The sequence below is a fragment of the Lissotriton vulgaris genome, chromosome 11, assembly GCF_964263255.1.
Source record: "Lissotriton vulgaris chromosome 11, aLisVul1.2, whole genome shotgun sequence".
Classification (NCBI taxonomy): Eukaryota; Metazoa; Chordata; class Amphibia; order Caudata; family Salamandridae; genus Lissotriton; species Lissotriton vulgaris.
Window position 1 is genome coordinate 252101510 of NC_141699.1, and position 23714 is coordinate 252125223.

Genomic DNA, 23714 nt, shown 5'->3' on the forward strand with positions numbered 1-23714 from the left:
CAATGGTCTTCACAGCAATCTTTCAGTGCCCCCCCCCCCCCCCCAACTCTCCGTAGTGGGGTAATGGCTACTAGGAAAGCTACTTTCCAGGTCAGAAATTGAATCTCACAAGAGTGCAGAGGTTCAAAGGGTGGTCCCATCAATCTGGTAAGGACCACATTGAGGTTCCAGACCGGCGAAGGCAGGTGTCTGGGAGGGATCACTCTTTTGAGTCCTTCTAGAAAAGCCTTAATGGCAGGCACCCTGAATAGTGAGAGGTGCTGCCTGTTTTGAAGGTAAGCTGCTAATGCGGATAAATGTATACAAATGGAGCTATACGCCTAATTACATCTGTACAAATGCAACAAGTAACAGATAATGTTTTGAATAGATGCATCCAGCGGGTTAATGTCGTTGTTGTTACAATAAATGACAAACCTCTTCCATTCAGACGCATAGCATGCTCTGGTAGTGGGCCGTCTTGCCTCCTTGATGATATCCATACATTCGGGGGGAAAGTTGAGGTAGCCAAATTCTAAGACCTCAGGAGCCAGATCGCCAGGTTGAGCTGGTGCGGATCTGGATGCTGAATGTCGCCATGGCTCTGCGTCAAAAGCCTGGGTGTGAGGTGCAGCCTTTGATGCGGTACCACAGACAGTTCTAGAAACGTGGTGTACCATGGTTGGCGTGCCCACATTGGAGCAACCAGGATGAGTGTCATCGAGTGTTGCCTTAGTTTGCGCGCCACCAGCGGTATTAGAGGTTCTGGTGGAAAAGCGTATGCAAATTTGCCTGACCAGTTCATCCATATCGCATTGCCCTGCGACTATGGATGTGGGAATCTGCTGGCGAAGCTTTGGCATTTTGCGTTTTCGCTTGTGGCGAACAGGTCTATCTGTGGATGACCCCACTGCTGGAAGAACGGCTGGAGTACTGACGGATGTATCTCCCACTCGTGCATTTGGTGGCTGTGTCTGCTGAGCAGATCCGCCATCTGGTTGTCCTTGTCCGGGAGGTGTTCCGCCATGAGGAAGATGTTCCTCTGAATGGCCCACTTCCACATGCTCTGAGCCAGATGAGACAACTGTGGAGAGTGTGTTCCTCCCTGCTTTTGTATGTAGTACAGGGCAGTCATGTTGTCCATCCGGATCAACACGACTTTGTTGCACAAGTGTACCTTGAAAGCTTTCATCGCCATAAAGATCGCCATCAGTTCCAGAAGGTTGATGTGCATCTTCTGTTGCTGTGCCGTCCATAGTCCCTGCACTGTGTAGTGGAGTACATGAGCTCCCCATCCCTGGAGAGACACGTTCGCCGTCAGTATGATCTGTGACACAGGCTCTTGGAACGGTCGGCCCTTGCAAAGGTTTTGTGGGTTCCACCAATCCAGAGAGTTGAATGCCCGACCGCTCACCAACACTAAGTCTGTTAACTGTCCTTGAGCCGGATTCCACTGACGTGCCAAGCACTCCTGAAGTGGACGCATATGTAGCCTCGCGTGCGGGACTATGGAGATGCAGGAGGCCATCATGCCTATCAACTGCATGAACACTTTCGCTGGAAGAGAGTGTTGAGGTCTGAATCTTTGTATCAGCAATTGCATCCGGTTTATTCTCGCTGAATTTGGCTGAGTGTCTATGGACGCGCCCAGGTACTGCTGTACGTGGGCGGGCTGAAGATGAGACTTTGGATAATTCAGCGAGAACCCCAGACTGTGAAGAAGATGAATGGTGTGGGACATGTGACTGGCACACTGTTGGGCGGACTTTGCTTGGACAAGCCAGTCATCCAGATAAGGGTAGACATGTATGTGCTGTCTCCTGAGGTGTGCCGCCACAGTCGCTAGGCACTTTGTGAACACCCTGGGTGCCGTCGTTACTCCAAAAGGGAGGACCTTGAACTGATAATGTTGATTCTGAATAGTGAACCTGAGATACTGTGTGATGGGTGTATGGGTATGTGAAAATACGCATCTTTGAGATACAGTGTTGCGAGGAAGTCTCCCTGACTGAGTAACTGCAGAACCTGTTGTAAGGTGAGCATATGAAAATGCTCTGACAGAATGTAACTGTTTAGAGGCCTGAGGTCTAGTATAGGCCTGAGAGACCAGTCTTTTTTCGGTATCAGAAAGTACAGAGAGTACACCCCTGAGCCCTGGTCTTTGACAGGCACGAGCTCTATGGCCCCTTTTTGCAGCATGCTGACGACCTCCTGCTGCAATAAGTGTAAGTGCTCTGCGGACATAGGATGCTGTCTTGGCGGGATGTTGGGTGGAGTGGATGTTAATTCCAGACAATACCCGGATTGTACAATGTCTCTCACCCACCTGTCTGTGGTGATGGATTTCCAGACCGGCAGGAACTGCTGTAGTCTCCCCACAAAAGGTGTTATAAGGTCGGGGGGCAGTGACAGGGCATCACTGTTTCTTATTGGCAGAGGATCTGGAACTGTTGTTTCCTCGGCCTCTGCCCTGGACGTTGTTTCCCCGGTATCCACCACGGCTGTTCCTATAGTAGGTGGATTGTGTACCTCCCTTATTGTACTGCGACTGTTGTGTTGACTGGCCTCTTGAGGGGCCTTTAGTACTGGAGCGACGAAAGGAGCCACCCCGAAACTGCTGGGACTGCAGAGCCCCCATAGACTTAGCAGTCTCTGTGTCCTTTTTGAGCTTCTAAAGGGTGGCGTCAACCTCCGGGCCGAATAATAAGTCTGGGTTAACTGGCTGATTGAGGATATAAGATTGGACTTCAGGTTTAAATCCTGAGACCCTTAACCAGGCGTGTCGTCTTAGCATCACACTAGTGTTGATGGCCCTGGCTGCAGTGTCAGCAGCGTCTAGAGCGCACTTAATAGAAGCATTGGTTATTAGTTTTCCCTCTTGTATGAGGAGTTCTGCCCCCTCCTTGTATTGATCAGGTAGGTGTTGCAATAGTGTCTCAAGGGTATTATAGTGTGCCCTGTCGTTTCTAGCCAAGAGTGCCTGTGTGTTGGCAATGCGCCAGATGTTAGCCGCCTGCGCAGCCACTTTTTTCCCTGAAGTTTCCATAACCTTCGACTCTTTGTCAGGAGGAGGAGCATCACCCGTACTTTGGGAATTCGCCCTTTTACGGGCATTTGAAACAACCAAGGAATCCAATGGCAACTGTCCTCTTATATAAGGAGGGTCCACAGGGGCCGGCCGATATTTTTTCTCAATCCTTGGGTTCAACACCCTGGCCCTAGTGGTGTCTTTAAAATATCAGCAGCATGCTTGAGGACTCCCTTGAGCATGGGTAGGGTTTTGACCGCCCTTTCTGAAGTTTAAAAAGTGTCGAACTGAAAGTCCTCGTCCACAGGGTCAGCATGTAGCTCGACGCTATGATTACTGGCCGCCCTCTCAATTAGGGCGTTAAAAGCAGTTGTGTCCTCAGTGGAAGACGTTTTCACACTGTACATATGAGTGTCCGGGCCAGTCTGCGGATCCCTTGAGTCAGCAGGGTCAGTCCATTGTTGGTCCTGATCATCAGGATCAGTGTCCACATGATAGAGGTCTTCCTCATTGTCATTATCCCCAGTCTCCATGTCGGAGTATGTTGGTGAAAAAGTTTGAGGTTCCTGTACATAGTGATGGAGGGGTTCCACAAGAGCTGGAGAGGTTGCAAAAAGCCTCTTCTTCTTCAAGGGAATTCGATACGATTCCATGGGAGTCTCTGGCATTAGCTTTCGTTTGTATATTGACAGTCTCCCAGAGTCGGAGTCGATGAATTGTCTCGGCTCCTGGACTTCAGGCCCCTCCGTAGCCTCCGATTCCGTCGACACATGTTTAGCGGCGCCGATAGATTGTTTCGTCTGGAACATCTTCGGACGCACCGAGGGCGGTAGCCCAAACTTGATCGGTGCCGACGCGGACTGAACATGTCCAACCTGCTTCGGCGTCGAGGCCTTCTTCGGACCGACCGCTGGAGCCGTATCCTTGATACGTTGGAGCGACTTCGACACTTCTTGGCGCATGAACGAACTTGACCTCGTCGACTCGACAGGGTCCTTGGAGCCAGTCTTCGACTTGTCCGTAGGCATGGACCGAGGATCGGTCCCGTCTTTCGGTTCGAGCCCTTTGTGCGGATCAACACCCTTTGGCGTTGGCTTCGACGGGTCGACGGCCTTGACCTTGGTCTTCGGCGCCCCAACCAGTGGCTCGACGACCTTCTGGAGTTTTCCGGCATCGATGCCCATTTTCTTTTTCTTCGGCTCGGAGGGGTGTGAGGCCTTGGAGCCGACGAGAGGTACAAGCACTTTCGGTTTCGGTTTCTGTAAAGACGCTGTCTGTTTCGATTTCTTTGCATCGACCGATGGCGGTTTCGAAACCGCAGGCTCATTAGAAATGTTCGAAACCAGGCCTTTATGCGGGGCTGTAGAACGAGTCTGTGGATCTTGGGTAAGGCCTAGTGGCGATCCCTCGACCCGAGCTTTATTGAGTACGTCATCCTCGGCCCCCGTGGAGCCGGGTTGGCCTAGCTCATCGCCCGAGCTATCATCTACGGCCAAGGGCCTCCGCATCGTCTCCTACCTCATCGACGACGTTCTCGTCTTCGTCTAGTACCTCCTCGCCTTCGGCGTCATACTTGGAGTCAAGGCCCGAAGCCGGATCGGAGCAGTGTTCCTGACCCTCCAGATCAACGACCTCCTCGTCTTCGGTCCCGAAGATGTTCACGGGAGCAGGCGCCGACTTCATCGACTCCAATCGAGCCGCGCGTCGAATCTTGAGGGTTTTCTTTGACCTGAACCGGGCACAGGTCATACAGTTGTCTTCGTTATGGTCTGGAGACAAGCATTTGTTACACACCGGGTGTACATCGATGTGCGGGTATTTTACGTTGCAAAGGGGACACCACTTGAATGGACTTCTGTCCATTACAGATCGAAGATAGTATAGAGTATGGAAAGAAAGTCGAGACTTCTACATCCTCCAAGCAAGGGCACCGATACCGAATGAAACGATACGGACGCGAACGAAAGCCTTTTGGCTTTGTAGAAAGTTTTCCTAACTGGAGCTAAGATAGTAACATCCGAACCCAATGGCGGAAAAAAACAATCTGAAGATGGAGAGGATGCCCATGCGCACTGTAGTCCAGGGGAGGAGCCACCTATCTCGTGATACTTCGAAGACTCTTCCAGGACAACAATGTGCAATCATCCGGACTCAACACTAGGCGGCGATCTATGCACAGATATGAATTCAGCAGCCCACATGCCTCGAACATAGCTAATTATTGTTTTAGGTCCTGATGAATTGCATTGTATCTATATGAACACATAGCATGAACCATGCTGACCAATAAGTAGAGCACACTGCCCTGGATCACTGTACCAGGTAGTAGCCTCTCCGTACTGTTTTTAGTAAGGCAGATAGCCACACCATTAAAGTGTCTTTGTGGACTACCTAACCTTTTTTAACTATCACTACTTCCCGGCAACCACACTTCCCCTAGGGCCCTCAAACCCACAGCACCAACTGGCAGGGACAAAAGATCTCTGATAAAGAGCCCTTTAAGGGTGCCCGTCAGACATTGCACCGCCATTTTGACGAGGAGCAAAACCCCGATGATGAAGCATGACACCTAGCTTGCTGGGTGTGTGAGGGTTTTAGTCCTGAAAGGGAAGATTCCCCTCCCTCCCTTTCTCTGTTGGGGCCTTTTTCCATTACTTGATTCGTTCACCTTTTCTCACCGTGGGGAACAGCATACCTCTTAATGTTTACATAGTCTCAGGGCATGTACACTGCACCCCCGTTAAATATAGCCCTTCCTGTCCCTCTAATTTGTTGATTGACAAGTTATGAAGACCCATGTTTGTAATTCTGTAGTAAAAAAAATATTTGTATAGGATCAAAACAAAATGAGAACACTTTACTTGCTCATGTGCAAATTGTGAGAAAGTGCCATCTTTCTTGCCTTGGTATGCCCTAACTTTTTTTTGAACTACTGATGTATTTTGACTGAGTGTGCCCTGGGTCCCTGCCAATCAGGTACCCAGGGCCTGTGTTCCTTCCCTACAAAGAAAAACTAGGCTGAAACAAAATACCCAATTGGCATCTCTGGCCCCTGTCAGCCCCTAGTAAATGGTACCCTAGATACCCAGGGCATGGTGACCAGAGAAGACCCCTGAGGGCCGCAGCACTTATTGTGCCACCTTCAGGGGCCCTGTACCCTGGCTCCCACACACTGCCTTTGCAGGCTGAGTGCCTAAGTACAAAACTAAAGCAAGAGTCGACATGGCACACATCCCTGTGTGCCATGCCCACAGAACCCACTGCCCTGGCATACTTCAGTCACCCCTCTAGCTGGGTGCCCTATGCCAGAGGTGAGGGCCCAGGTGCATGAGCCCTGTGCCCCTACAGTACCCAGGGCCATTCCTGGGCACTGTAAGTGCAGTGTTGCCATTTAAGAGTATATGGTGCTGGGAGGTTGTCATTCACGAACTCCACAGCACCATAATGGCTTCACTGAAGACTGACAAGTTTGGTACCAAACTTCTCAGCACATTAAACCTGCACTGATGCCAGTGTGGGATTTAATGTAAAATGCACGAGAGGGCATCCTAGAGATGCCCTCCAAAAACCCGAACCTACAATCCACGTCTGGGCTGAGTGGCTGCAGAGGCTGCCACACAGCAGACATGTTGCTGGAACCCTGGGTGGAGAGCCCCTCGCTCTCCTGGGTCTGCAACAAAGTACATCCTGGGCGAGGTGCTATGTCTCCTCCCCCAGGATGGACAGGGGGCAGCTTCAAAGGCATACCGCCTCTGAGAGCTTCTCCAGGCCAATTGCTGTACCCGGCAACCAGCCCCCCACCAGTCCTACCCCCACTCTGGCGGGAAGACTGGCGGAAAAGCTACGTCAGGAAGGGGGGTGTGCCAAATCCACCCCTCAGGTGGAGTAGGCGAGGTGAAGCACTACCCCGGGCTCCGGCCGTCTTGTAGATGGGGAGTCCTGCCCAATCCCAGTTAGGCTCCTGCCCCCCTCCCACAGGAGAGAAGCTGTCTAGGGGGTGTACTCACCCCAGGACAGGGAACCATTGGTCCCTGCCCTTGCCCTACCTGTAACGCCCCTAAATTTAGTATTTAGGGGCTCCCTGAACCTTCCTTCCGCAGATCCCAATATCAAAAGAAGAAAGAAGATCAAGAAGAAGACCTGCCGCGCGGCTGCTAACAGGATAACAACAACAGACTTGGCCCCAGCCCTACCGGCCTGTTGATCCTGGAACCTGCTCCTGCCTAAACCCGGTGACCTCCGCGGTCAGCAACCGTGGGACACCCAGAAGACCTGCCTGCCTTGACCCTCTCGAAGATTGGGACTCCCATCAGCAGAGTCTCTGCTGCAACAACCCACCTGGTGCCCACCAGGAAGCTCCGGACCAGCCCACTCGGCACCAGCCGAGCCTGGGCCGGGCCAACCCAAACCAAGACCACGAGGACGTCCCCCCGGCGTCTGGGACCCAAAGTCCAGTGCCCAAAGACCCTCCTCGACGAACCAGCCGACGCCTGCAGACTCAGAACCAGGGGCCACCCCAACCGCGACCAGCCGAGGGGAAGCTTTTCCGACCCCCAAAGACACCCCTGCACCCAGCTCCCCGCGGTCCCTGTGCCTCCCTTTGGGGTACCTACCTGTGCTCCAAGATCCCAACTTACCTCTCGAAGCGCTGGTCGCCCCTGGAGAGTCACCGTCGCCGAGCCTGCAGCCTTTGTTCCTTTTTCAAGATCCTCATTGGATAACATTGAGCGCCGACGGCTCAAAAGCACCCTGCACCCAGACGCCTGAGTGCCTCTGGCTGTGACCTCTCCGTCCTACCTTACTTCCCCCCTTGCCCTGAGCAAGTGACCAGGAGTCCAGCTCCCAGAGCTGCATGGCCTGCTAGCCAGCAGCCACCAATCGAAGGCCCCCTTTCCCTCATTGGATAAAATTGGGCCTACCTACCTCTGCACCCGGACGCCCCTGTGCCGCTGGGACTGAACTAACTGTACTCACCTGACCCTGGGGGACCCCTGAGTCCACGCCCAGAACCCTAACTTGACCAACCAAGTTCTCAAATGGAAACCGGTAATTCACTTACCTGCCATTGGATAACATTGACCCATTTTTGACTCGAAAATCTTCTAAGTGTGAAATTTTGAAAACTGAAAATATTCCTATAAAATCAGCCAACGTCCGAATTCGAAAATACTTACCTGTGATCAGGAGAGAAGCCAGTACTGTACCTTTCAGTCCAGTACTGAACAGCAAAAGTAATCCAGCCTAGCGGGTTTACCAGTAACCTGTATTTTCTCCATAGGAACCCATGGTCTGCTTTTCTATGAAATTTCTTCTGTCTACTTTTGAAAACTGCAAATATTCTTTAAAAATCGTACGACATACTGAAACGCAATTACCTACCTGTTTTGAGTTAAGCCCCCAGTGATGCCCCTAGGAGACTCGTGCTGGGTTACAAAAGAAACGCGATCGTAGTTTACCTGTAACCTGAATTTCCTCCCATAGGATAACATTGTAAGAATCACCTTGAAAAGTTTCTAAGTGTGAACTTTTAAAACAGCTTTATATTCAGGAAAAATCATCACTGTAACTAAAACGTTTTTGCTAATCTGGTTTCAGCTTAGACCCCAGGACTGAATCTAAGATCTAGTCCTGGAACTACCAAAGTAATCCATAAAGTAATCAACTGTACTTTCCTATGAAAAACCCATTGAGCTCAATGCTAGAGTGTGTTTCAGAACTGTGTTGCTTATTAGCTATCCTGTAAATATTGAGTGTACAAACTTCACGCTCCTCTGCAAAGTATTTACCTGAGAGTACATGTCCCTTGAAAAGTATATTTTTATAACTGTTGGTTCTAAAAATAAAACAACAATATCTGAGGATATAACAACAATTGGCCTGGAGTTCAGTTCTTGAGTGTGTGAAACCTTTTGCGGACTGAGTGTGTACAACAAATGCTTTACATCGTCCTCTGGTACTGCCTTACTGCTCGACCAAGCTACCACTTAGTAAGGTCAGTTCTGACTTTAACCTCCGTTATACCTCTGGGGTTGGTTGACTCTATACACACTGTACTTCCTTCTAGTCCAGTATGTATAGAGCCACTTTCTCACAAGTCTTTTTTGGGTATTAGAAAGTGAAAGGAGTACACGCCCGACCTGTGGTGTTGTGGTGGTACATGCTCTATAGCCCATTTGAGAAGAAGAGACTGAACCTCTTGTTTGAGCAGGTGTAGGTGATCCGGTGAGAGTTTGTATGACCTTGGGGGAATGTTTGGAGAATTGTCGGTGAACTTCAAGCAGTAACCAGAACGGATAAGTTCCGGTACCTACTAGTCTGTTGTTATAGACTGCCAGACGGGTAGGAAATCTGAAAGTCAACACCCCCCCCTCCACCCCATAGGTGTTAAATGATCAGGGGGGAGTGTAGGGAAGTCACTGCTTTGTGTTGGCGATGGAGGTGCGTGTATTTGAGCCTCTACCTCTTCCCTTGCCGTTGAGTTACCCTTAGAGGCAAAGGGTTGGTTGTTGCCCTTGTATGTGGTGGTGGTCTCTGAGGAGGTATTTTTGGATCCTACGCTGTAGAAGGAGCGCCGAAAGGAACCACATGCTTGTGTTAGTTGATGGGCTCGCATGGATTTGGCCACTTCTGTGTCCGCCTCAATTTTTTCCACCAAGGAATCTACCACCGGGCCAAAGCAGGGTTCTTTGTCAAAGGGTGTGTTCAGTATGAAGTCTGAACCTCAGGTTTGTAACCCTGATACGTAGCCAGGCGTGCCTTCTTAAAAGGACGCTGGTGTTTACAGCTCTAGCAGCAGTGTCTGCAGTATCTAGGGAGCACTTGATTGCATTATTTGAAATGAGCTGTCCCTCCCGCACTAGGTCTTGCGCTTTAGATTTATGTTTATCAGTCAGAAATTGGAGTAATTGCTCCATCTAGTCCCAATGCGCGCTCTCATACCTTGCGAGCAGCGCTTGCGTGTTAGAGATATGCCAGAAGTTTGCTGCCTGAGAGGCTACACTTTTTCCCAAAGCGTCAATAAGCTTAGTTTCTTTATCTGGGGGTGGAGCATCTCCTGTAGTTTGGGAGTTGGCCCTTTTACGTGCGTTGGACACCACTAGGGAGTACAATAGTAATTGTCCCTTTATGTGCGCTGGGTCAAATGGTCCTGACTTGTACTTTTTATCTACCCTAGGTGTAAGGATACAGGCCCTGACGGGGTCATTAAATATGTCATCAACGTGCGTGATCATACCCTTGAGCATGGCAAGTGTGTGCGATGACTTTTGTGTGCTGCTAAGGGTTTCAAAAAGAAAATCCTCTTCAAGGGATTCTTTGTGAAGCTGTATACAATGGTAGTTGGCAGCTCTACCCAGCAGTTCTATGTAACCTACACTGTCGTCTAGTGCAGAGGGCTTGGTAGGGTACAGGTCAGGATCATTTCATGTGGGAAAGTCAGTACAATAATCTGCTCATGGGTCTGGGTGTTCTGGTGCATTGTCCTCAGTCCCATCCTCATGTTCACTATCCGGATCTTCAGGTGGCGAGTGCTCAGGTGAAATTATTAAACATTGAGGCTGAGGAGAAGATGGAGATGAAAGGGGAGGAGGAGAAGAATTAGTCCGACATTTTTCCTCTTTAAAGGAATGTTGTAGGTCTCCTCTGTGTCAGGTTTCCTTTTAAGGGTCACTTTTGTGGTGATATGTGCAGTAGTTGGATGGATGTACAATTGTCTCTGTATCAGATCCGGTTTGGTAGGGGAAGCATCGAAATGTTGTCTTGAGATGGAATCGGCAGGTCGGGTTGTTTTGGTGCCGATGTTTTTTTGCCAAGGTTTTGGATTCGGATTATTTCAGATGCAAAGGTGTTTTCGGCATTGAAGGGGGCGGGCCAGAACCTGGCTTCGATCCAGAAGGTTTTCGATCGCAGCCCGTTTTGGGGCAGCTCGGGTCAGAGCCGGAGGGCTTTTGGGTGTGTTTCGGTGCCATATGAAACATTCAGACCGTCTGAAACATGTTCTCTTTGCCAACCGTGGCCCGCTGGCGGGGGTTGGACTGGAGCCTTCTTCTTGGACCGAGGTGGACTTTGGGCAAGGGAGGGTCTGTACTCACGGTACGCTGCCCTTGCTGGATTTCGTGATCCTCCTCGGAGCCGTAGGCGGAGATGGGATGCTGTTCTTCCTCGGCTCCCAAGGTGTCTCCGGGTTCTTGTTCCAAATGCTCTCTGAAAAGGACCGGAATGCAACTTTGGTGTTGGCTTGCATGTCACAACTTAGAGCCCGCCGGTCACAAAGCGTTTTCTTGGAGCAGAAAGCCTTGCACGCGTCGTAGTCCTGTTCTCTGTGCTCCAGAGACAAGCACAGGTTGCACACTTCATGTGAGTTAGTGCATGGTAACTTCGCGTGGCAGAGGGCAGAATTTGAATGGAGTCCATTACATCGACTGCGATGCGGACCGATGTGGGTAGACCAGACGGCCTTTCACGAGGTTTCCGATCGGAAGAGGGTTTTTTAGAAGTAAGTATGATACGGGGAGAATGGCAAACGCAAAAAAAATAATGTAGAGGGTGAGTGTCTTGCACACCGAGGTAAACCGAAGAAACTGTGTCGAACCGGAGCACAGCAATTCACGTCCGACCCCGATGGCAGAAAAAAACAATCTAACAATGGAGTCTATGCCCATGCGCACTATCACCGAAAGGAGGAGTCACCTACCTCGTGACTGGAAAAGACTTCTCCAAAGAAAAACAAACTGCAAACATCGGACTCAGCACTAGATGGGAGGAGTGGAGTTTGCAAAGGATGTGATCTACAGCTCACATGCCTCGAACAGTACATTTTAGGGTTTTCACTGCTGGAACATGCAAACGTACATGTTCGACATTTCAATATACAGCACCCTGTCTTAGGGCTAGTTAGGCCTGCATATGAGTGACTTACTAACATTAAAAAGGTAGGTCTTGACTTTGCCATTACCTTGAATAGAAAAGTTGAGTTAGCAGTTTTAAACTGCCCTTCCAATCTTCAGTGGAAGGTTAAGAGACCTTTTACCTTGTCCTACTCAGGGTGATACAAAAAGTGAGGTAGTCCCTGGGGGACACTAACTTACAGGCCTTGGGTACCCCTAGTACCATATACTAGGCTTAACAAGTTAGGCTATGCCAAGTGACGCACAGCCATTACACTAGTACCCAGTAGTCAAAATGGGGGCAGAAAGTCAGGGATAAACATGCAAAAAGGTCCTTCCGTTGCGTCTTTGACTCTTTATTCAAAATCTTCTGTAAGCATTACAGTTGTGCACAACCAAAGCTTATAGGTTTCCTCAGGGCAAAGAAATCATGCGTTGTCTTCTGACATGTACTACAGTGTTCAAAACACACTGCAGTATGACTCAGACAATTCTCCTACATAAAATCTTGGGACAATATCAAACTAGAGAACCATGTCTGTTAGTTGTGCGTATAAATTCTTGATACTAGGTCAGAGTCACCATTGGCTTGTATTCCTCGGGGGCCGTGTACGGCAGCCATCAGTCAGCATGTCCTCATACAGCATCTTCCTAAACTATAGAGGACATGCTGACCAAAGGCTGCAGTACACGGTCCTGGATGAATAGATGCCAATGGTGACCCTCAACTGGTATCAAGAATTTATACGTACAACCAACAGATACGGTTCAGTAGTTGGATGTACAGAGCCCATCTCCAGATAGCATTAAGAGGGAAGAGGCCATGAACTACTAAAGGCAATCTACTGTTAGCACGGTTAAAAAAAAAGATAACAACAAAATGCATGGCTACAAATAATCTGACACTCAAAATCATGTTTAAAGTGTTCTTAGACTATATAGTCAGTGTTGCAAAGTGACCACTTTTAGCTAGTCACAGCAGTTTGTCATTATTGTTTTGGAAATTGCCTGCTAATAATCATGAACTCCAACAGTAGGATACTGCTATCCAGTGCTCATTGTATGTGTTGTAACCCCAAAAACATGTCCCAATTAGCGTAAAACTTGATTTTCTCATTTAAAACTTTCCTGTAAGGCCAAAATATATGGTACAGAAGGCATGGATAGTTAAACACCACTTGTGGTCTGTAGCTCCTATTGTGGCATCCACTACTGTGCAGCCCCTATTGTGGCATTCTCTACAGTGGCAGTGAAAACATGGCTTCAGGACCACCCTGCGCAGCCTAACAGCAGCCATTCAGCTTAAACCCTGCACTGACAATCTCCTCTCCATCAAGCTTTAAGAGAAACTAATGGCAGAAAGAATGAGAAGATTTGTAGTTACTATATTTGGCACAATTGGCATGCTCGGTTTCCATATAAAGGACACCAACCCGTGGAATTTCCTTGCTACCGATAACATAGTTGATTTACAAATCTAAAACAGAACCAGGTGTTGAGCTTCCAAATCTATATTAATCCAATGTTCCTTACGTGTAGCATGTTCAAATCCATGCAGTGTTCCATACCTTGCAAAACACTTATACAGCATGTCTTCACAAGTTTAAAACTGCCTTAATTTGCGAACTAGTAGGGGGCGACTTTTATTTTGTGCGCATGCCTATTTTCTGTCTTAGTACCCTGCATACAGAAGACACACCAGTGGTGCTTCTTGATCTACTCCATAAAGAGCCACACAATTTACTCACTGCTTATGTACCTACAATGCCTCCATGTCCATAAAGAGAACTCCGCTTCATGGCTTCTTCATGTACTAACTAATACATTTACTGTCAAATTGGCAATCAGGTCAATGTATTCACACTTCAAAGGCGCACCTGTAAGGCATCCAGCTTATCTTGCTGCTGTTTAATTTTTTCACTCAGCTGCTTCTTCTTCTCCTCTGGAGATACAATGTCTTTCTTCAAGACACCAGTAGGAACTTTCTGCTTCTGCTCCGGTGCCGCACACCTATACCAGTGAGAGAAATCGCACAAAATCAAAGTATACTTCAAGATTAAGAAAATGTTAAGAAAAAACACAATTTAAAGAGGTGAATGATCAGATGGGAGGCTACAGGAGCAAAATGCAAAAAAACATCTGAGTGGATGATCAGACTAAAAGAGTATGATGCTGGCGACAGGTGAGCATGTGACTATAGACGGCGCCATTGAAATGATGTAATTTTCCGGTGTTTTCCACGTAATTATGATTCGACTGCGTTTGCAACAAAACCTACCATCTGCCACATAATTTGGAGATTTCAGTCAAATAAAGCATTTTTCTACTTCAGGCATATAGTAAAAAAGCAATGCACATGGTAATGTGCAGTGGTAGGCCATTTGTAAATGTTAACTGGTCACCATTTATTTGTTGATTACTATATTCAGGAGCTAAACCTTTACTACAAAGATTATACAGTTGGCTAGACACTATAGATGTGTGTAGAAATGCCAAAATACTGAACTAATAACTAAATGTGCCACATTATGCAGTATAATTTACCTTTTCTGGCTGCATAATTGAGTTAACCTGGCAGCACCATTTGGTACTCCACTGCACACAATTTCAGTGGTCCCAACTGAAGGCAAAATGGAACTTGAGCAAAACAGGTGAGTGACTGAGGAAAAAGCAGGTGAGTGATAAAGTAAAGTTTGGCAATTAAGTGAGTGGGCCTAGGCCTGGGAGCAATGGAGTATTAATAGGTGAGCAATTGATTCTACACCAGGGAGTAAACCAGCATAGAGCTGGGAGCAAAAAGGCAGATGCCAGGAAATAAAGGGTCTCGGTGAGGAAGAGAAAGGTTCTTGGCCAAAGGTATTGCGGCTCTGTGGAACAACCCGAGCTGCATGAAATGATAATTAAGGATGCACTAGAATGACAACATATTAGAATTGCAAAGACTGCAGAAAGCAGAGTAATTAAACCGGCCCTGTAGGGGAGACAAAGGCTAATGAACCGAGCAGGGAATTATGACAATTCTTAAAGTGCCACAAGGAGTATAGATATAATGAAAGGGACTGAGAATCCACAAACGGGATGCATGTTTATCTTAAGAGTGATACCTCTCTGGTCCCAGTAGGCCTACGCACTGTACTTTGGTGTAGCTTCACCCCAGAATGTGTAATTTAGATGAGGACCACAGACCCTCAGTAACCACTACAGACCTACACTATAAATGCCCACTCAAGTCAAAATTTCTTTATTCGGTTTTGAATTATAAAAAAACCCATACAAGTTCATTTTTTCAAAAGAATACTTTTTAAAATACCGAAACAAGTGCATTTTACCTTCATTAAAAAGATATACAAAAACATAATTCGTATTTAAAATTGCTACGCACACCAGCCTGAAAATGGTACAATAGAAACTCAAAATATGTAGAGCGTGAAATTCCATTAAAATACAGAAAAACATCTTAAAAATTAATTATATCATAAGTGCTTCAGTGCTCTGTTCTAGATCCGGCCTGTGTCTTAGGCAAAGTTTCAAGAATCTAGTCATATTCTTTGCGTAACACTCTGTTTCTAGGTATAAAATTGCCAAAAAGGCCGGACGGCATTGTCGCAAACCCATGGTCTTTAGTATTGGTATTACCCACTGTTTTCTTGGTTCTTGATAGAATCTACAGAACAAGACTACATGAAGTGTAGACTGCATCACAGTGGCATAATGATAACAAATGTGACCAATCATTAACCTTGGGAAATGTGATCAGGCGGTGGAATGTGTTCATTCTCAGTCGAGTGAGCACAAACCTATTGTGTCGGTTCAGTTTAAAAGTCAAGTATGGTTGCATGGTAAGGGTTGTTTGTACTGATAGAATATGTTGTGTTGAGCTTTTAGATGACTCCATAGTCAGTCTGAGTTCCTCCATATGAACCAAACATAATTTCTTAAATTTTTTCCTGGGAATCTCAGCTATTATTAGTGGATTGTAATAGTATCTAATCAAGAGAAAATCAAATGGGAGTGACCCCAAACCCAAGAGAAGGGGCACCACTGGTAAGTAAATAAAAAAGGATTTCTCCTGGGACTGTTAAGATCCCCACCAATCAGTGTTGATGGTGGAAGGTTACCCTAACCAATAACTCACACTCGGCTATATCATGCATCCATTCATAACGGGTTCAATTCCTCAAAGGTAGACAAGTGACATCAATAACAACGTAACTAAATATGAAAAATACCATGGGTCTTTAATAAAATCAATAATAGTATGTTCTACAACATTTATAAAACAATTTGTATATACAAAACCATTTAAAAAGTCCTATTGACCAATCATTTTAGCACGATCTTCAAATTAAAAAGACTAACTATACAAGTAAAAGATACAACTGTGTACATAGATCTGAATATGAAAGCTAGCGACCAAATGTAGTGCAAACCAATAAAGAGCATCTCTAGTTGGTTACTCCATATAGAACTCAAAATGTATCTCTTTAAACAGGTGTCTATAGGTTATTTCATCAAGGGCGACACCCGTGTGGTTCTTTGGATGTAACATTCAATGATGCGTCAACGCGTTTCTGTGGCGTATGTGTTTCTCTATGCCACCTTCTTCAGGACAATATGTATGTATAAAGCAAGCTTTCTTCTTTTTTTTGACTTGATAGTATCTAATCAAACCTAAATCGGACAAAAAGTTTTTAACATACAGGAGCCAGGCTATTTTGTCCGAGTTTTCAAGAGAGAGACAGTCGCTCAAAAGCTCCCTGTTAACTACTAATTTAGAGGATGTCCAGATGCGATACCATAAAAGAATAGGTTGGAGTTTCACCAGGTCTGTAATGTACGGCATGCCCAGTTCCGTATGGCAGCTGAAACTAGAGGTTCAGCGCAGAACCGATAGGAGGAACCTCAAAAAGCTATTCTCTATCTTTTGGAGAGCATCCACTCTACCATGACCCCACACCCCTGCCCCATACATCGCCACACTAACACATATGGCTTGGTAAATTTGGATCATTTCTACTGGAGGTTTTTTACCAAGCCTGTGTGCGAAGTTAACCAATGCCATTGTGGTCCTAATAAACATGAGTTTCCTGGCCTCTATTGCCTGTCTCCAGGAGGACTTGTCATCAATTATAATTCCCAGGTAGGGGTATGCGGTGGTGGTTTCCAACTTAGTATGTTCTATATAAATACTCTGCATTTTCTTCTTTCTTGACTCAGAGGACACCTCAAAAGTTTTTTTTAACACCTTCAGCGCTGCACAAATTTTTCGTGCTGTGCTGAAGGTTCTAAATAACGGGCGTGGCCGTGACGGAACGATTCCGTCATAAGCACAGCCCAACCGGCGCTCGTGACGGAACCGTTCCGTTACAAGCATCAAAGGGGTTAATGTTAACTTTGAGGTCTAGGTTAGCCATAAAACAACATTATTTATTAATGGCTCGTTGGAGTTCTAAGGGGGTTCGTGCAATGATCTTGGCGTCATCCGCATAGAGTAGAGCGGGGATTGGTTGCTTTTTGATGCTGGGTAGGTCCTGGCAGCCTTTTAACATTGCCTGTTTTAGCCCGTTCGTGTAAAGTGAAAAAAGAAAGGGCGCTAGGACACATCCCTGCCGTACCCCTTTCTCCACTCTAAGGGGGGTCGTGAGTTCACCTCCTGTTCCAAATCTGACTCTAGCCAAGGCATTCAAATACAATTCTCGGAGAAAGTTTAATAGGGCGGGGTCTATTCCCAGATCAGCCAACACCTTCCACAGTTTAGAATGGTTTACGCAGTCAAAAGCTGCTGACAAGTCTACGTAAACCATATAAAAACTACCCCCCTTTGCATTTTTATATTTGGCCATCAGTAGAGTTAAATTAAGGGCTTGTTCTGTTGTGCCCAAGCCTTCTCTGAAGCCGAATTGAAGGTCGGACAGAATGTTATTGTCTTCTGACCATTGATTTAAGCGGTCAAGGATGATCCGGACCGCTACCTTACCCAAGGAGTCTAACAGGGATATGGGGCGAAAACAAGCTGGGCACTGACGATCTTTTTTGAATATTGGCGCCAGAATAGATTTGGACCATGAATCAATGAGGCCCACTGCGCAGGATGCTTCCAGGACCTTTTCAAGAATTGGAGTCCAAAGGTCCATGTTAAACTTAAAAAGATCCACAGGCACCCCATCGGGACCTGGAGCCTTGCCCCCTTTACTGGCCTTTAAAGCTCGCTCTACTTCCAGCAATGTAATATCAAGGGTAATGGGGAAAGGTGTGGGATAGGGATCTGGGGTTGCCCTATCTTTATCTCCTAACGTAATATAATGTATTCCAAATATTTGGGCAAAAGGATCAACCCATAGAGATTCATCTATGGCTACTTCTATCTTGGGAAGTTCCCTGTCTTCAGATAAAAATGAGGATTTAACAATTTTCCAAAAAGCAGCACTATCTTTTTCAGTGCATCTTTTTTGTATTAATTCCCAAACCTAATTTTTTAGTTCGATTTTCCCAGCTTTTATTGTGTTTTTATACGTTTTTCTACAAAATGCTATTTCTTTTTTATCCCTTACTGATTTATGTAGGGAGAGTTTTAAAGCGGAGTATGCCTTTGTGCAATTTCTTTTGAACCAGCCCTTAAATTTTTTTTTTCTTTTGTATAGTCAGAGCGTCTTTTATTACTCTTGTTATGACCTCAAAGTTAGATAGAATCTCTTGATGTGAAGAAGAATTATCCAAGCAGATCTCTATTGCTTTAAGGGACTTTTTTACCACCGTCGTTATTAACCCTAATGGATCAATTTTAGCCCAATTGAGCGAGTATCCGTTTGGTCTATATAGGGCCAAGTTTTCTTGTTGGAGTATTCTATACCGATCACCCCTGCTTTGTAAACTAGGATTACATAATGTGACACTAATTGGACAATGGTCGCTGGTAGCGTTAGCATGAGCTTAAAAATTAAGAATGCGGGACGCTGCATTTCTTGATACAAAAATAAAATCTATTGTGGTACTAGCTCCCCTGCCATTGAAGCTCGGAGTCAACGGGACTTGAGGTATCACTAAGTCGTTGGCCATAGTAAGTTCCAATAGAAATAACGTTTCATTCAGACAGTTCCCGATTATTGTGTGTGGGAAATGTGTTAAGTGGTCTCCGTTCTCATCTATCAAACCGCAGGTAGAATCATTATTAGTGGCACCTTGTTGGTGAGTTCATGAAGCCTTCACCCACCAACCTAGTTGGTGGCATGCTTCATCATCGGGCCCACCCAGTAAGTAAGTTCCAATAGAAATAACGTTTCATTCAGACAGTTCCCGATTATTGTGTGTGGGATGTGTTAAGTGGTCCCTGTTCTCATCTATCAAACCACAGGTAGAATCATTATTATGGGCACCTTGTTGGTGAGTTCATGAAGCCCTCACCCACCAACCTAGTTGGTGGCATGCTTCATCATCGGGCCCACCCAGTAACACCTAATGTTACTACCCCCCTACACCTATTAAAAAATAGTGTTAGTGCAAGTTAAAAAAGGATTGGGGAGTGTAATCCAGACTATGTGTTACACTCACTAAGGTGTTTCTCTAAGTGTGAGAGGGGGATTCCCTTCTCATGTATACACTGAGATTTAGCAGCCAATTCTTCCTGGAGTGAAGCGGTAAGGGAGTGACCAGCCTTTCTGGTCAGAGCCTGCCTTGTACCTGTTGCGCCGTCCTCGTACTTCGGTAGGACTGCTAAATCTCAGCGTATACATGAGAAGGGAATCACCCTCTCACCACCTTAGTGAGTGTAACACAGTCTGGATTACACTCCCCAATCATTTTTTAACTTGCACCAACACTATTTTTTAATAGGTCCTGAGGAAAGCCAGATTAATTCTAAGGCACTGGCTGAAACATGTCGACCAACTGATGGATGTAGGGGGTAGTAACTCGCCACCCTAACATCCCCAAGCCTTATTTTAACCGCTGACGGCGGCCCAGTTATTAAAATTTGATTAACCCTCGGGTACTGGGACCCTCGCCAAGCCGTTTTAACTGACACTTCACTTAACACCCCACACTGCACTCTCAGTAACATACCAGCTCCGCTGTAATCAGGCGTCGTAGCACACCCGGGACACATTAGGTGTTACTGGGTGGGCCCGATAATGAAGCATGCCACCAACTAGGTTGGTGGGTGAGGGCTTCCTGATCTCACCAACAAGGTGCCCATGACAAAACTAATCAGAGTCTAGACACTAATGGTCATACTGAGCTAGTCTTCTTTGATAATACATATAATCCCGCGGGGACACGGACTAGCTTTTTAGTCCGCTCTCTCTCTCTCTCTTGATACGCGCAGAATCATCATTATACCCACACGGTGATATATTAAAATCACTGCCCCATATTATTTTGACATTTTTGGTATTCTTATATTTAAAATCAATCAAGATGGAGCAGATCTCTTTTAATACGGAAATAAACTGAGAATTATGTAAATTGTTGTAAAAATTAACCAAAAGATAGATTTCATATTTGGTCAAACCAAAAATGATTATTTGGAGATTTGACTCGAGTTTTTGAGGAATTATTTCTTTGAATTCTAGGAGGTTTGATATAAACGTTACTAGACCTCCTTTGGCTCTCCCTGATACTGAAGGGATGGCGGGAAAGAAGTAGGTCTTATAACCCTCCAGATGCATGGCATTAGTAATCCAGGTCTCCTGCAAACAAAGGACCTTAAATGCCCACTAGCATTATAAAAGATTACCATCAGTTAGTGCCAATTATTGAAGGGTCCCTTCTGCGAAAGGTCTCCTGTGCACAGATACCAGGATACACAACAATGTAGCCTCCCATGCGCAGCCTGCACACACGTGTAACCAGCCTAGAGCCTCTTACTCCAGTGGACAGCAGTGGTTGAATCTTAAAAGGCAGACACTGGAACTTCGCACTCTAAGTCCATTTACTGTGAGTGACACTCAAGTTACAAGGTCCACTCACAGTCTCGCATTTGTTTGAGTTGGAGCTATTGGCATTATAAATTCCAATGTTTTTTACCCATGCAATGGATATGCCCTCTCCAACTTAATAAAATAAAGAACTCTGTTCTCTTTTTTGTGTAGTACACCTGCAAAGGTGCTGTGGGGCTGGGAGTGAAAATGGCAGTTCCGTCTCCACGTTAAATCAAGCAGTGTTGTGAGGGTGCAGTACCACAGGCTTTCACTAGGTGTGCTTGGGACCTCTTTTGGCCACACATAGTACTGCATCCTATGCCCCCTAGTGATAATAGTTAAGAACATTAAAGGATACACTTTATGGTTTTTTGTGATTTTTTTAAAATATATTCTGTATGACACACCTTGTGCCTCTGTTAACACAGGAGGACTTTACTAGGTGCATAGCAGCTTTTCTGTTTCTTAAAATATTATCTACTCCCAAGGTATATGAAAAAAATCACTTTTTTAAATAATGGTGAGCAATAAAAGTGGACAGAGTTATCCTTTTTTATACTTCTTTGAAGGAAAGCCGATAAGAATGAATTTTAACTTAAAATTTTATTTTGTTGTTGATTTTGTATTTTTATTTTTGTCTGTATATTTGTATGTGTGTGTTTTAATGGTTATGGACAGTCTTTAACCAAAATACATTTAAATAAACTTTAAAAACCTTTGGGCAGTCAAGTGCCAAAATGAAGTAACTTGATTACTGGCTGAAGTACAACAGTATTGTGGCCATGGGAAACCATTGATAAATAACAGTATAAATATAGGATACTGCCTAGTCCGCCCTAGTTGCCCGAGGTCCCCATGAGAAGCCTGACCATAACTTAGTGGATAAACTACTGTCTGAGGCCTTGGCCTGTGAGTGGAGTTAGCCAGTTTCGTAACATGTACTGGTTGGAATCTATGTTTCCAAAGCATGTTGGGCCTTTCTGTGAGAAAAAAAAGATCCCAGGACTGCATTTGTAATTGGGTTCCATTCCGAGTCCATCCCTGGCGGTCCCTTATAGCGTGGAAGGAAGTAGGTTTTACAGCGTGGGCCGGGTACTGTGAACAACATTTATTTTCTGGACTCTGCGAAGCAGATTTCACCCCTGGGTGAGCGTAAACCGAGAACAGAGGAGGCAGAGCTCGACTGGGACAGCAGGAAGGAAAAATGCCCATTGGTTATTATGGCAGACCCTGAAGTAAAAAGCCAACGGTTGCATAACTGACATTGGAACTTAATTTGCATATTATTTATATAAAATCTGCAAACTGTTGGGTAAACTTGAACCCACTCTCTTGCTTTGAAGGCCTACAAAACCAATTATTTCTAAGAAGGTTGTTGGTTCAGTGGGCCAAAGTTCCCAGTCTGAGTTATATCTTCAAAACAGAAACTGAGATGTATACCCTTCTCTACATAAAAAAAGAGCATTTATCTATGGATCCATCTACATCACAAATAAGGCTCCCAGTTTTCAATTCTCACTGTCTTTTACACAGACATACAAATGAAAAGAATGCAGTACCCGGTCTGTATTGATTTTTAAATGTAAAATGACAGAAATTAGACCATATTACGTGCATCTCTTCATTGTGTCAATCCTGAACCCAGATCAATACTTGTACCTACTGACAACACAGGGAGTGTAAAAGATGTGATTATTTCCTAATGAAGCCTGAATATCTGCTATTGTGTGCATGAGCAAATACTACAATGTGGTGGGTGTGTTGCTACTACATAGAATACTGTATACACATACAAATTGCCCTATGAGTATGTGCTTATCAGCTAACAACCCTGAAAATATTATATGTGCAACTTCATTTTTGAGTCACCAAAAATAAATAAGGAGAAATAAATATGGACCAATAGAAGCCAAAATAGCAACAACAAAAATACTTGTTTACCTATAAAATAGATATGCGCTCCCAACCTTAATATAATAAAGTAATTCGCTGTGTATACTTTTTCTGTGGTACACCTGCAGAGGTGCCATAGGACTGGGAGTGAAAATGGCAGTTCTGATACCATTTTAAATCAAGCAGTGTTGTGAGGTTGCAGTACTGAAAGCTGTCACTAGGTGTACCTTGCGGCTTTTTGGACACATATGGTACCGCACCCTGTAACATGGCTAGGCAAAAGATATGGTGCAGTGGTGAGAGCTGCTGACTGGTGACCTGGGGATCTGTGTTCACGTTTGCTATCAGCTCAACATCCTGATTGCTTAATTTTCCCAATGCCTATAAATGAAAGCACTTAATGTAAAATAACATAAGAATTCAATGCAGCGATCTGGGGGCAGTGGATGGAGTGAGGGGGAGGCAGGGAGAAATTAAGGGGCATGAAGCATGGGAAGCAGTGTTGTGGTAGGGGTGAGGGGGAGGTACAGGCGATAAGAACAAGTTACTTACCTTCGGTAACGCTTTTTCTGGTAGATACAATATCTGCCTGTGGATTCCTCACCTTGTGAATATCCCCCTTGCGTCAGCAACGTTCGGAAAATTCTTCGTAGCACGCCGGCGTGGACGACGTCATAGGAGCACGGCTTCGCGCGCGACTCCGTCTGACGTCACCGACTCCACATAAGGCCCACGTCGGCGTGATGACGTCAGTTCCGCCCTTTTTTCCGTGCCTTCGAGGCACCCGGACGGACCAACAAGTACATATATATATATATACACAATGTACACAGTACATGCAAAACAAATGCATTCAAAGTGCAAAACTATACAAAATCAGATAAAATCATAATTACATTTGCACATAACACCAGGTATAGCAGAGTGGACAACGGGGAGGCGGGTGGGTCAGTGAGGAATCCACAGGCAGATATTGTATCTACCAGAAAAAGCGTTACCGAAGGTAAGTAACTT

General features: G+C 45.7%; 1 protein-coding gene across 3 annotated transcripts in view; it reads right to left on the reverse strand.

Moving 5' to 3' along the window:
• MORC2 (MORC family CW-type zinc finger 2) overlaps positions 1–23714 on the reverse strand; it is a 322812-nt gene that overhangs the window by 113833 nt on the left and 185265 nt on the right. For all 3 annotated transcript variants that reach the window (XM_086943169.1, XM_086943168.1, XM_086943171.1), the window contains exon 18: positions 13770–13902. In XM_086943169.1, coding sequence (XP_086799295.1) covers positions 13770–13902 — 133 coding nt within the window. The remainder of the gene's footprint in view (positions 1–13769; positions 13903–23714) is intronic.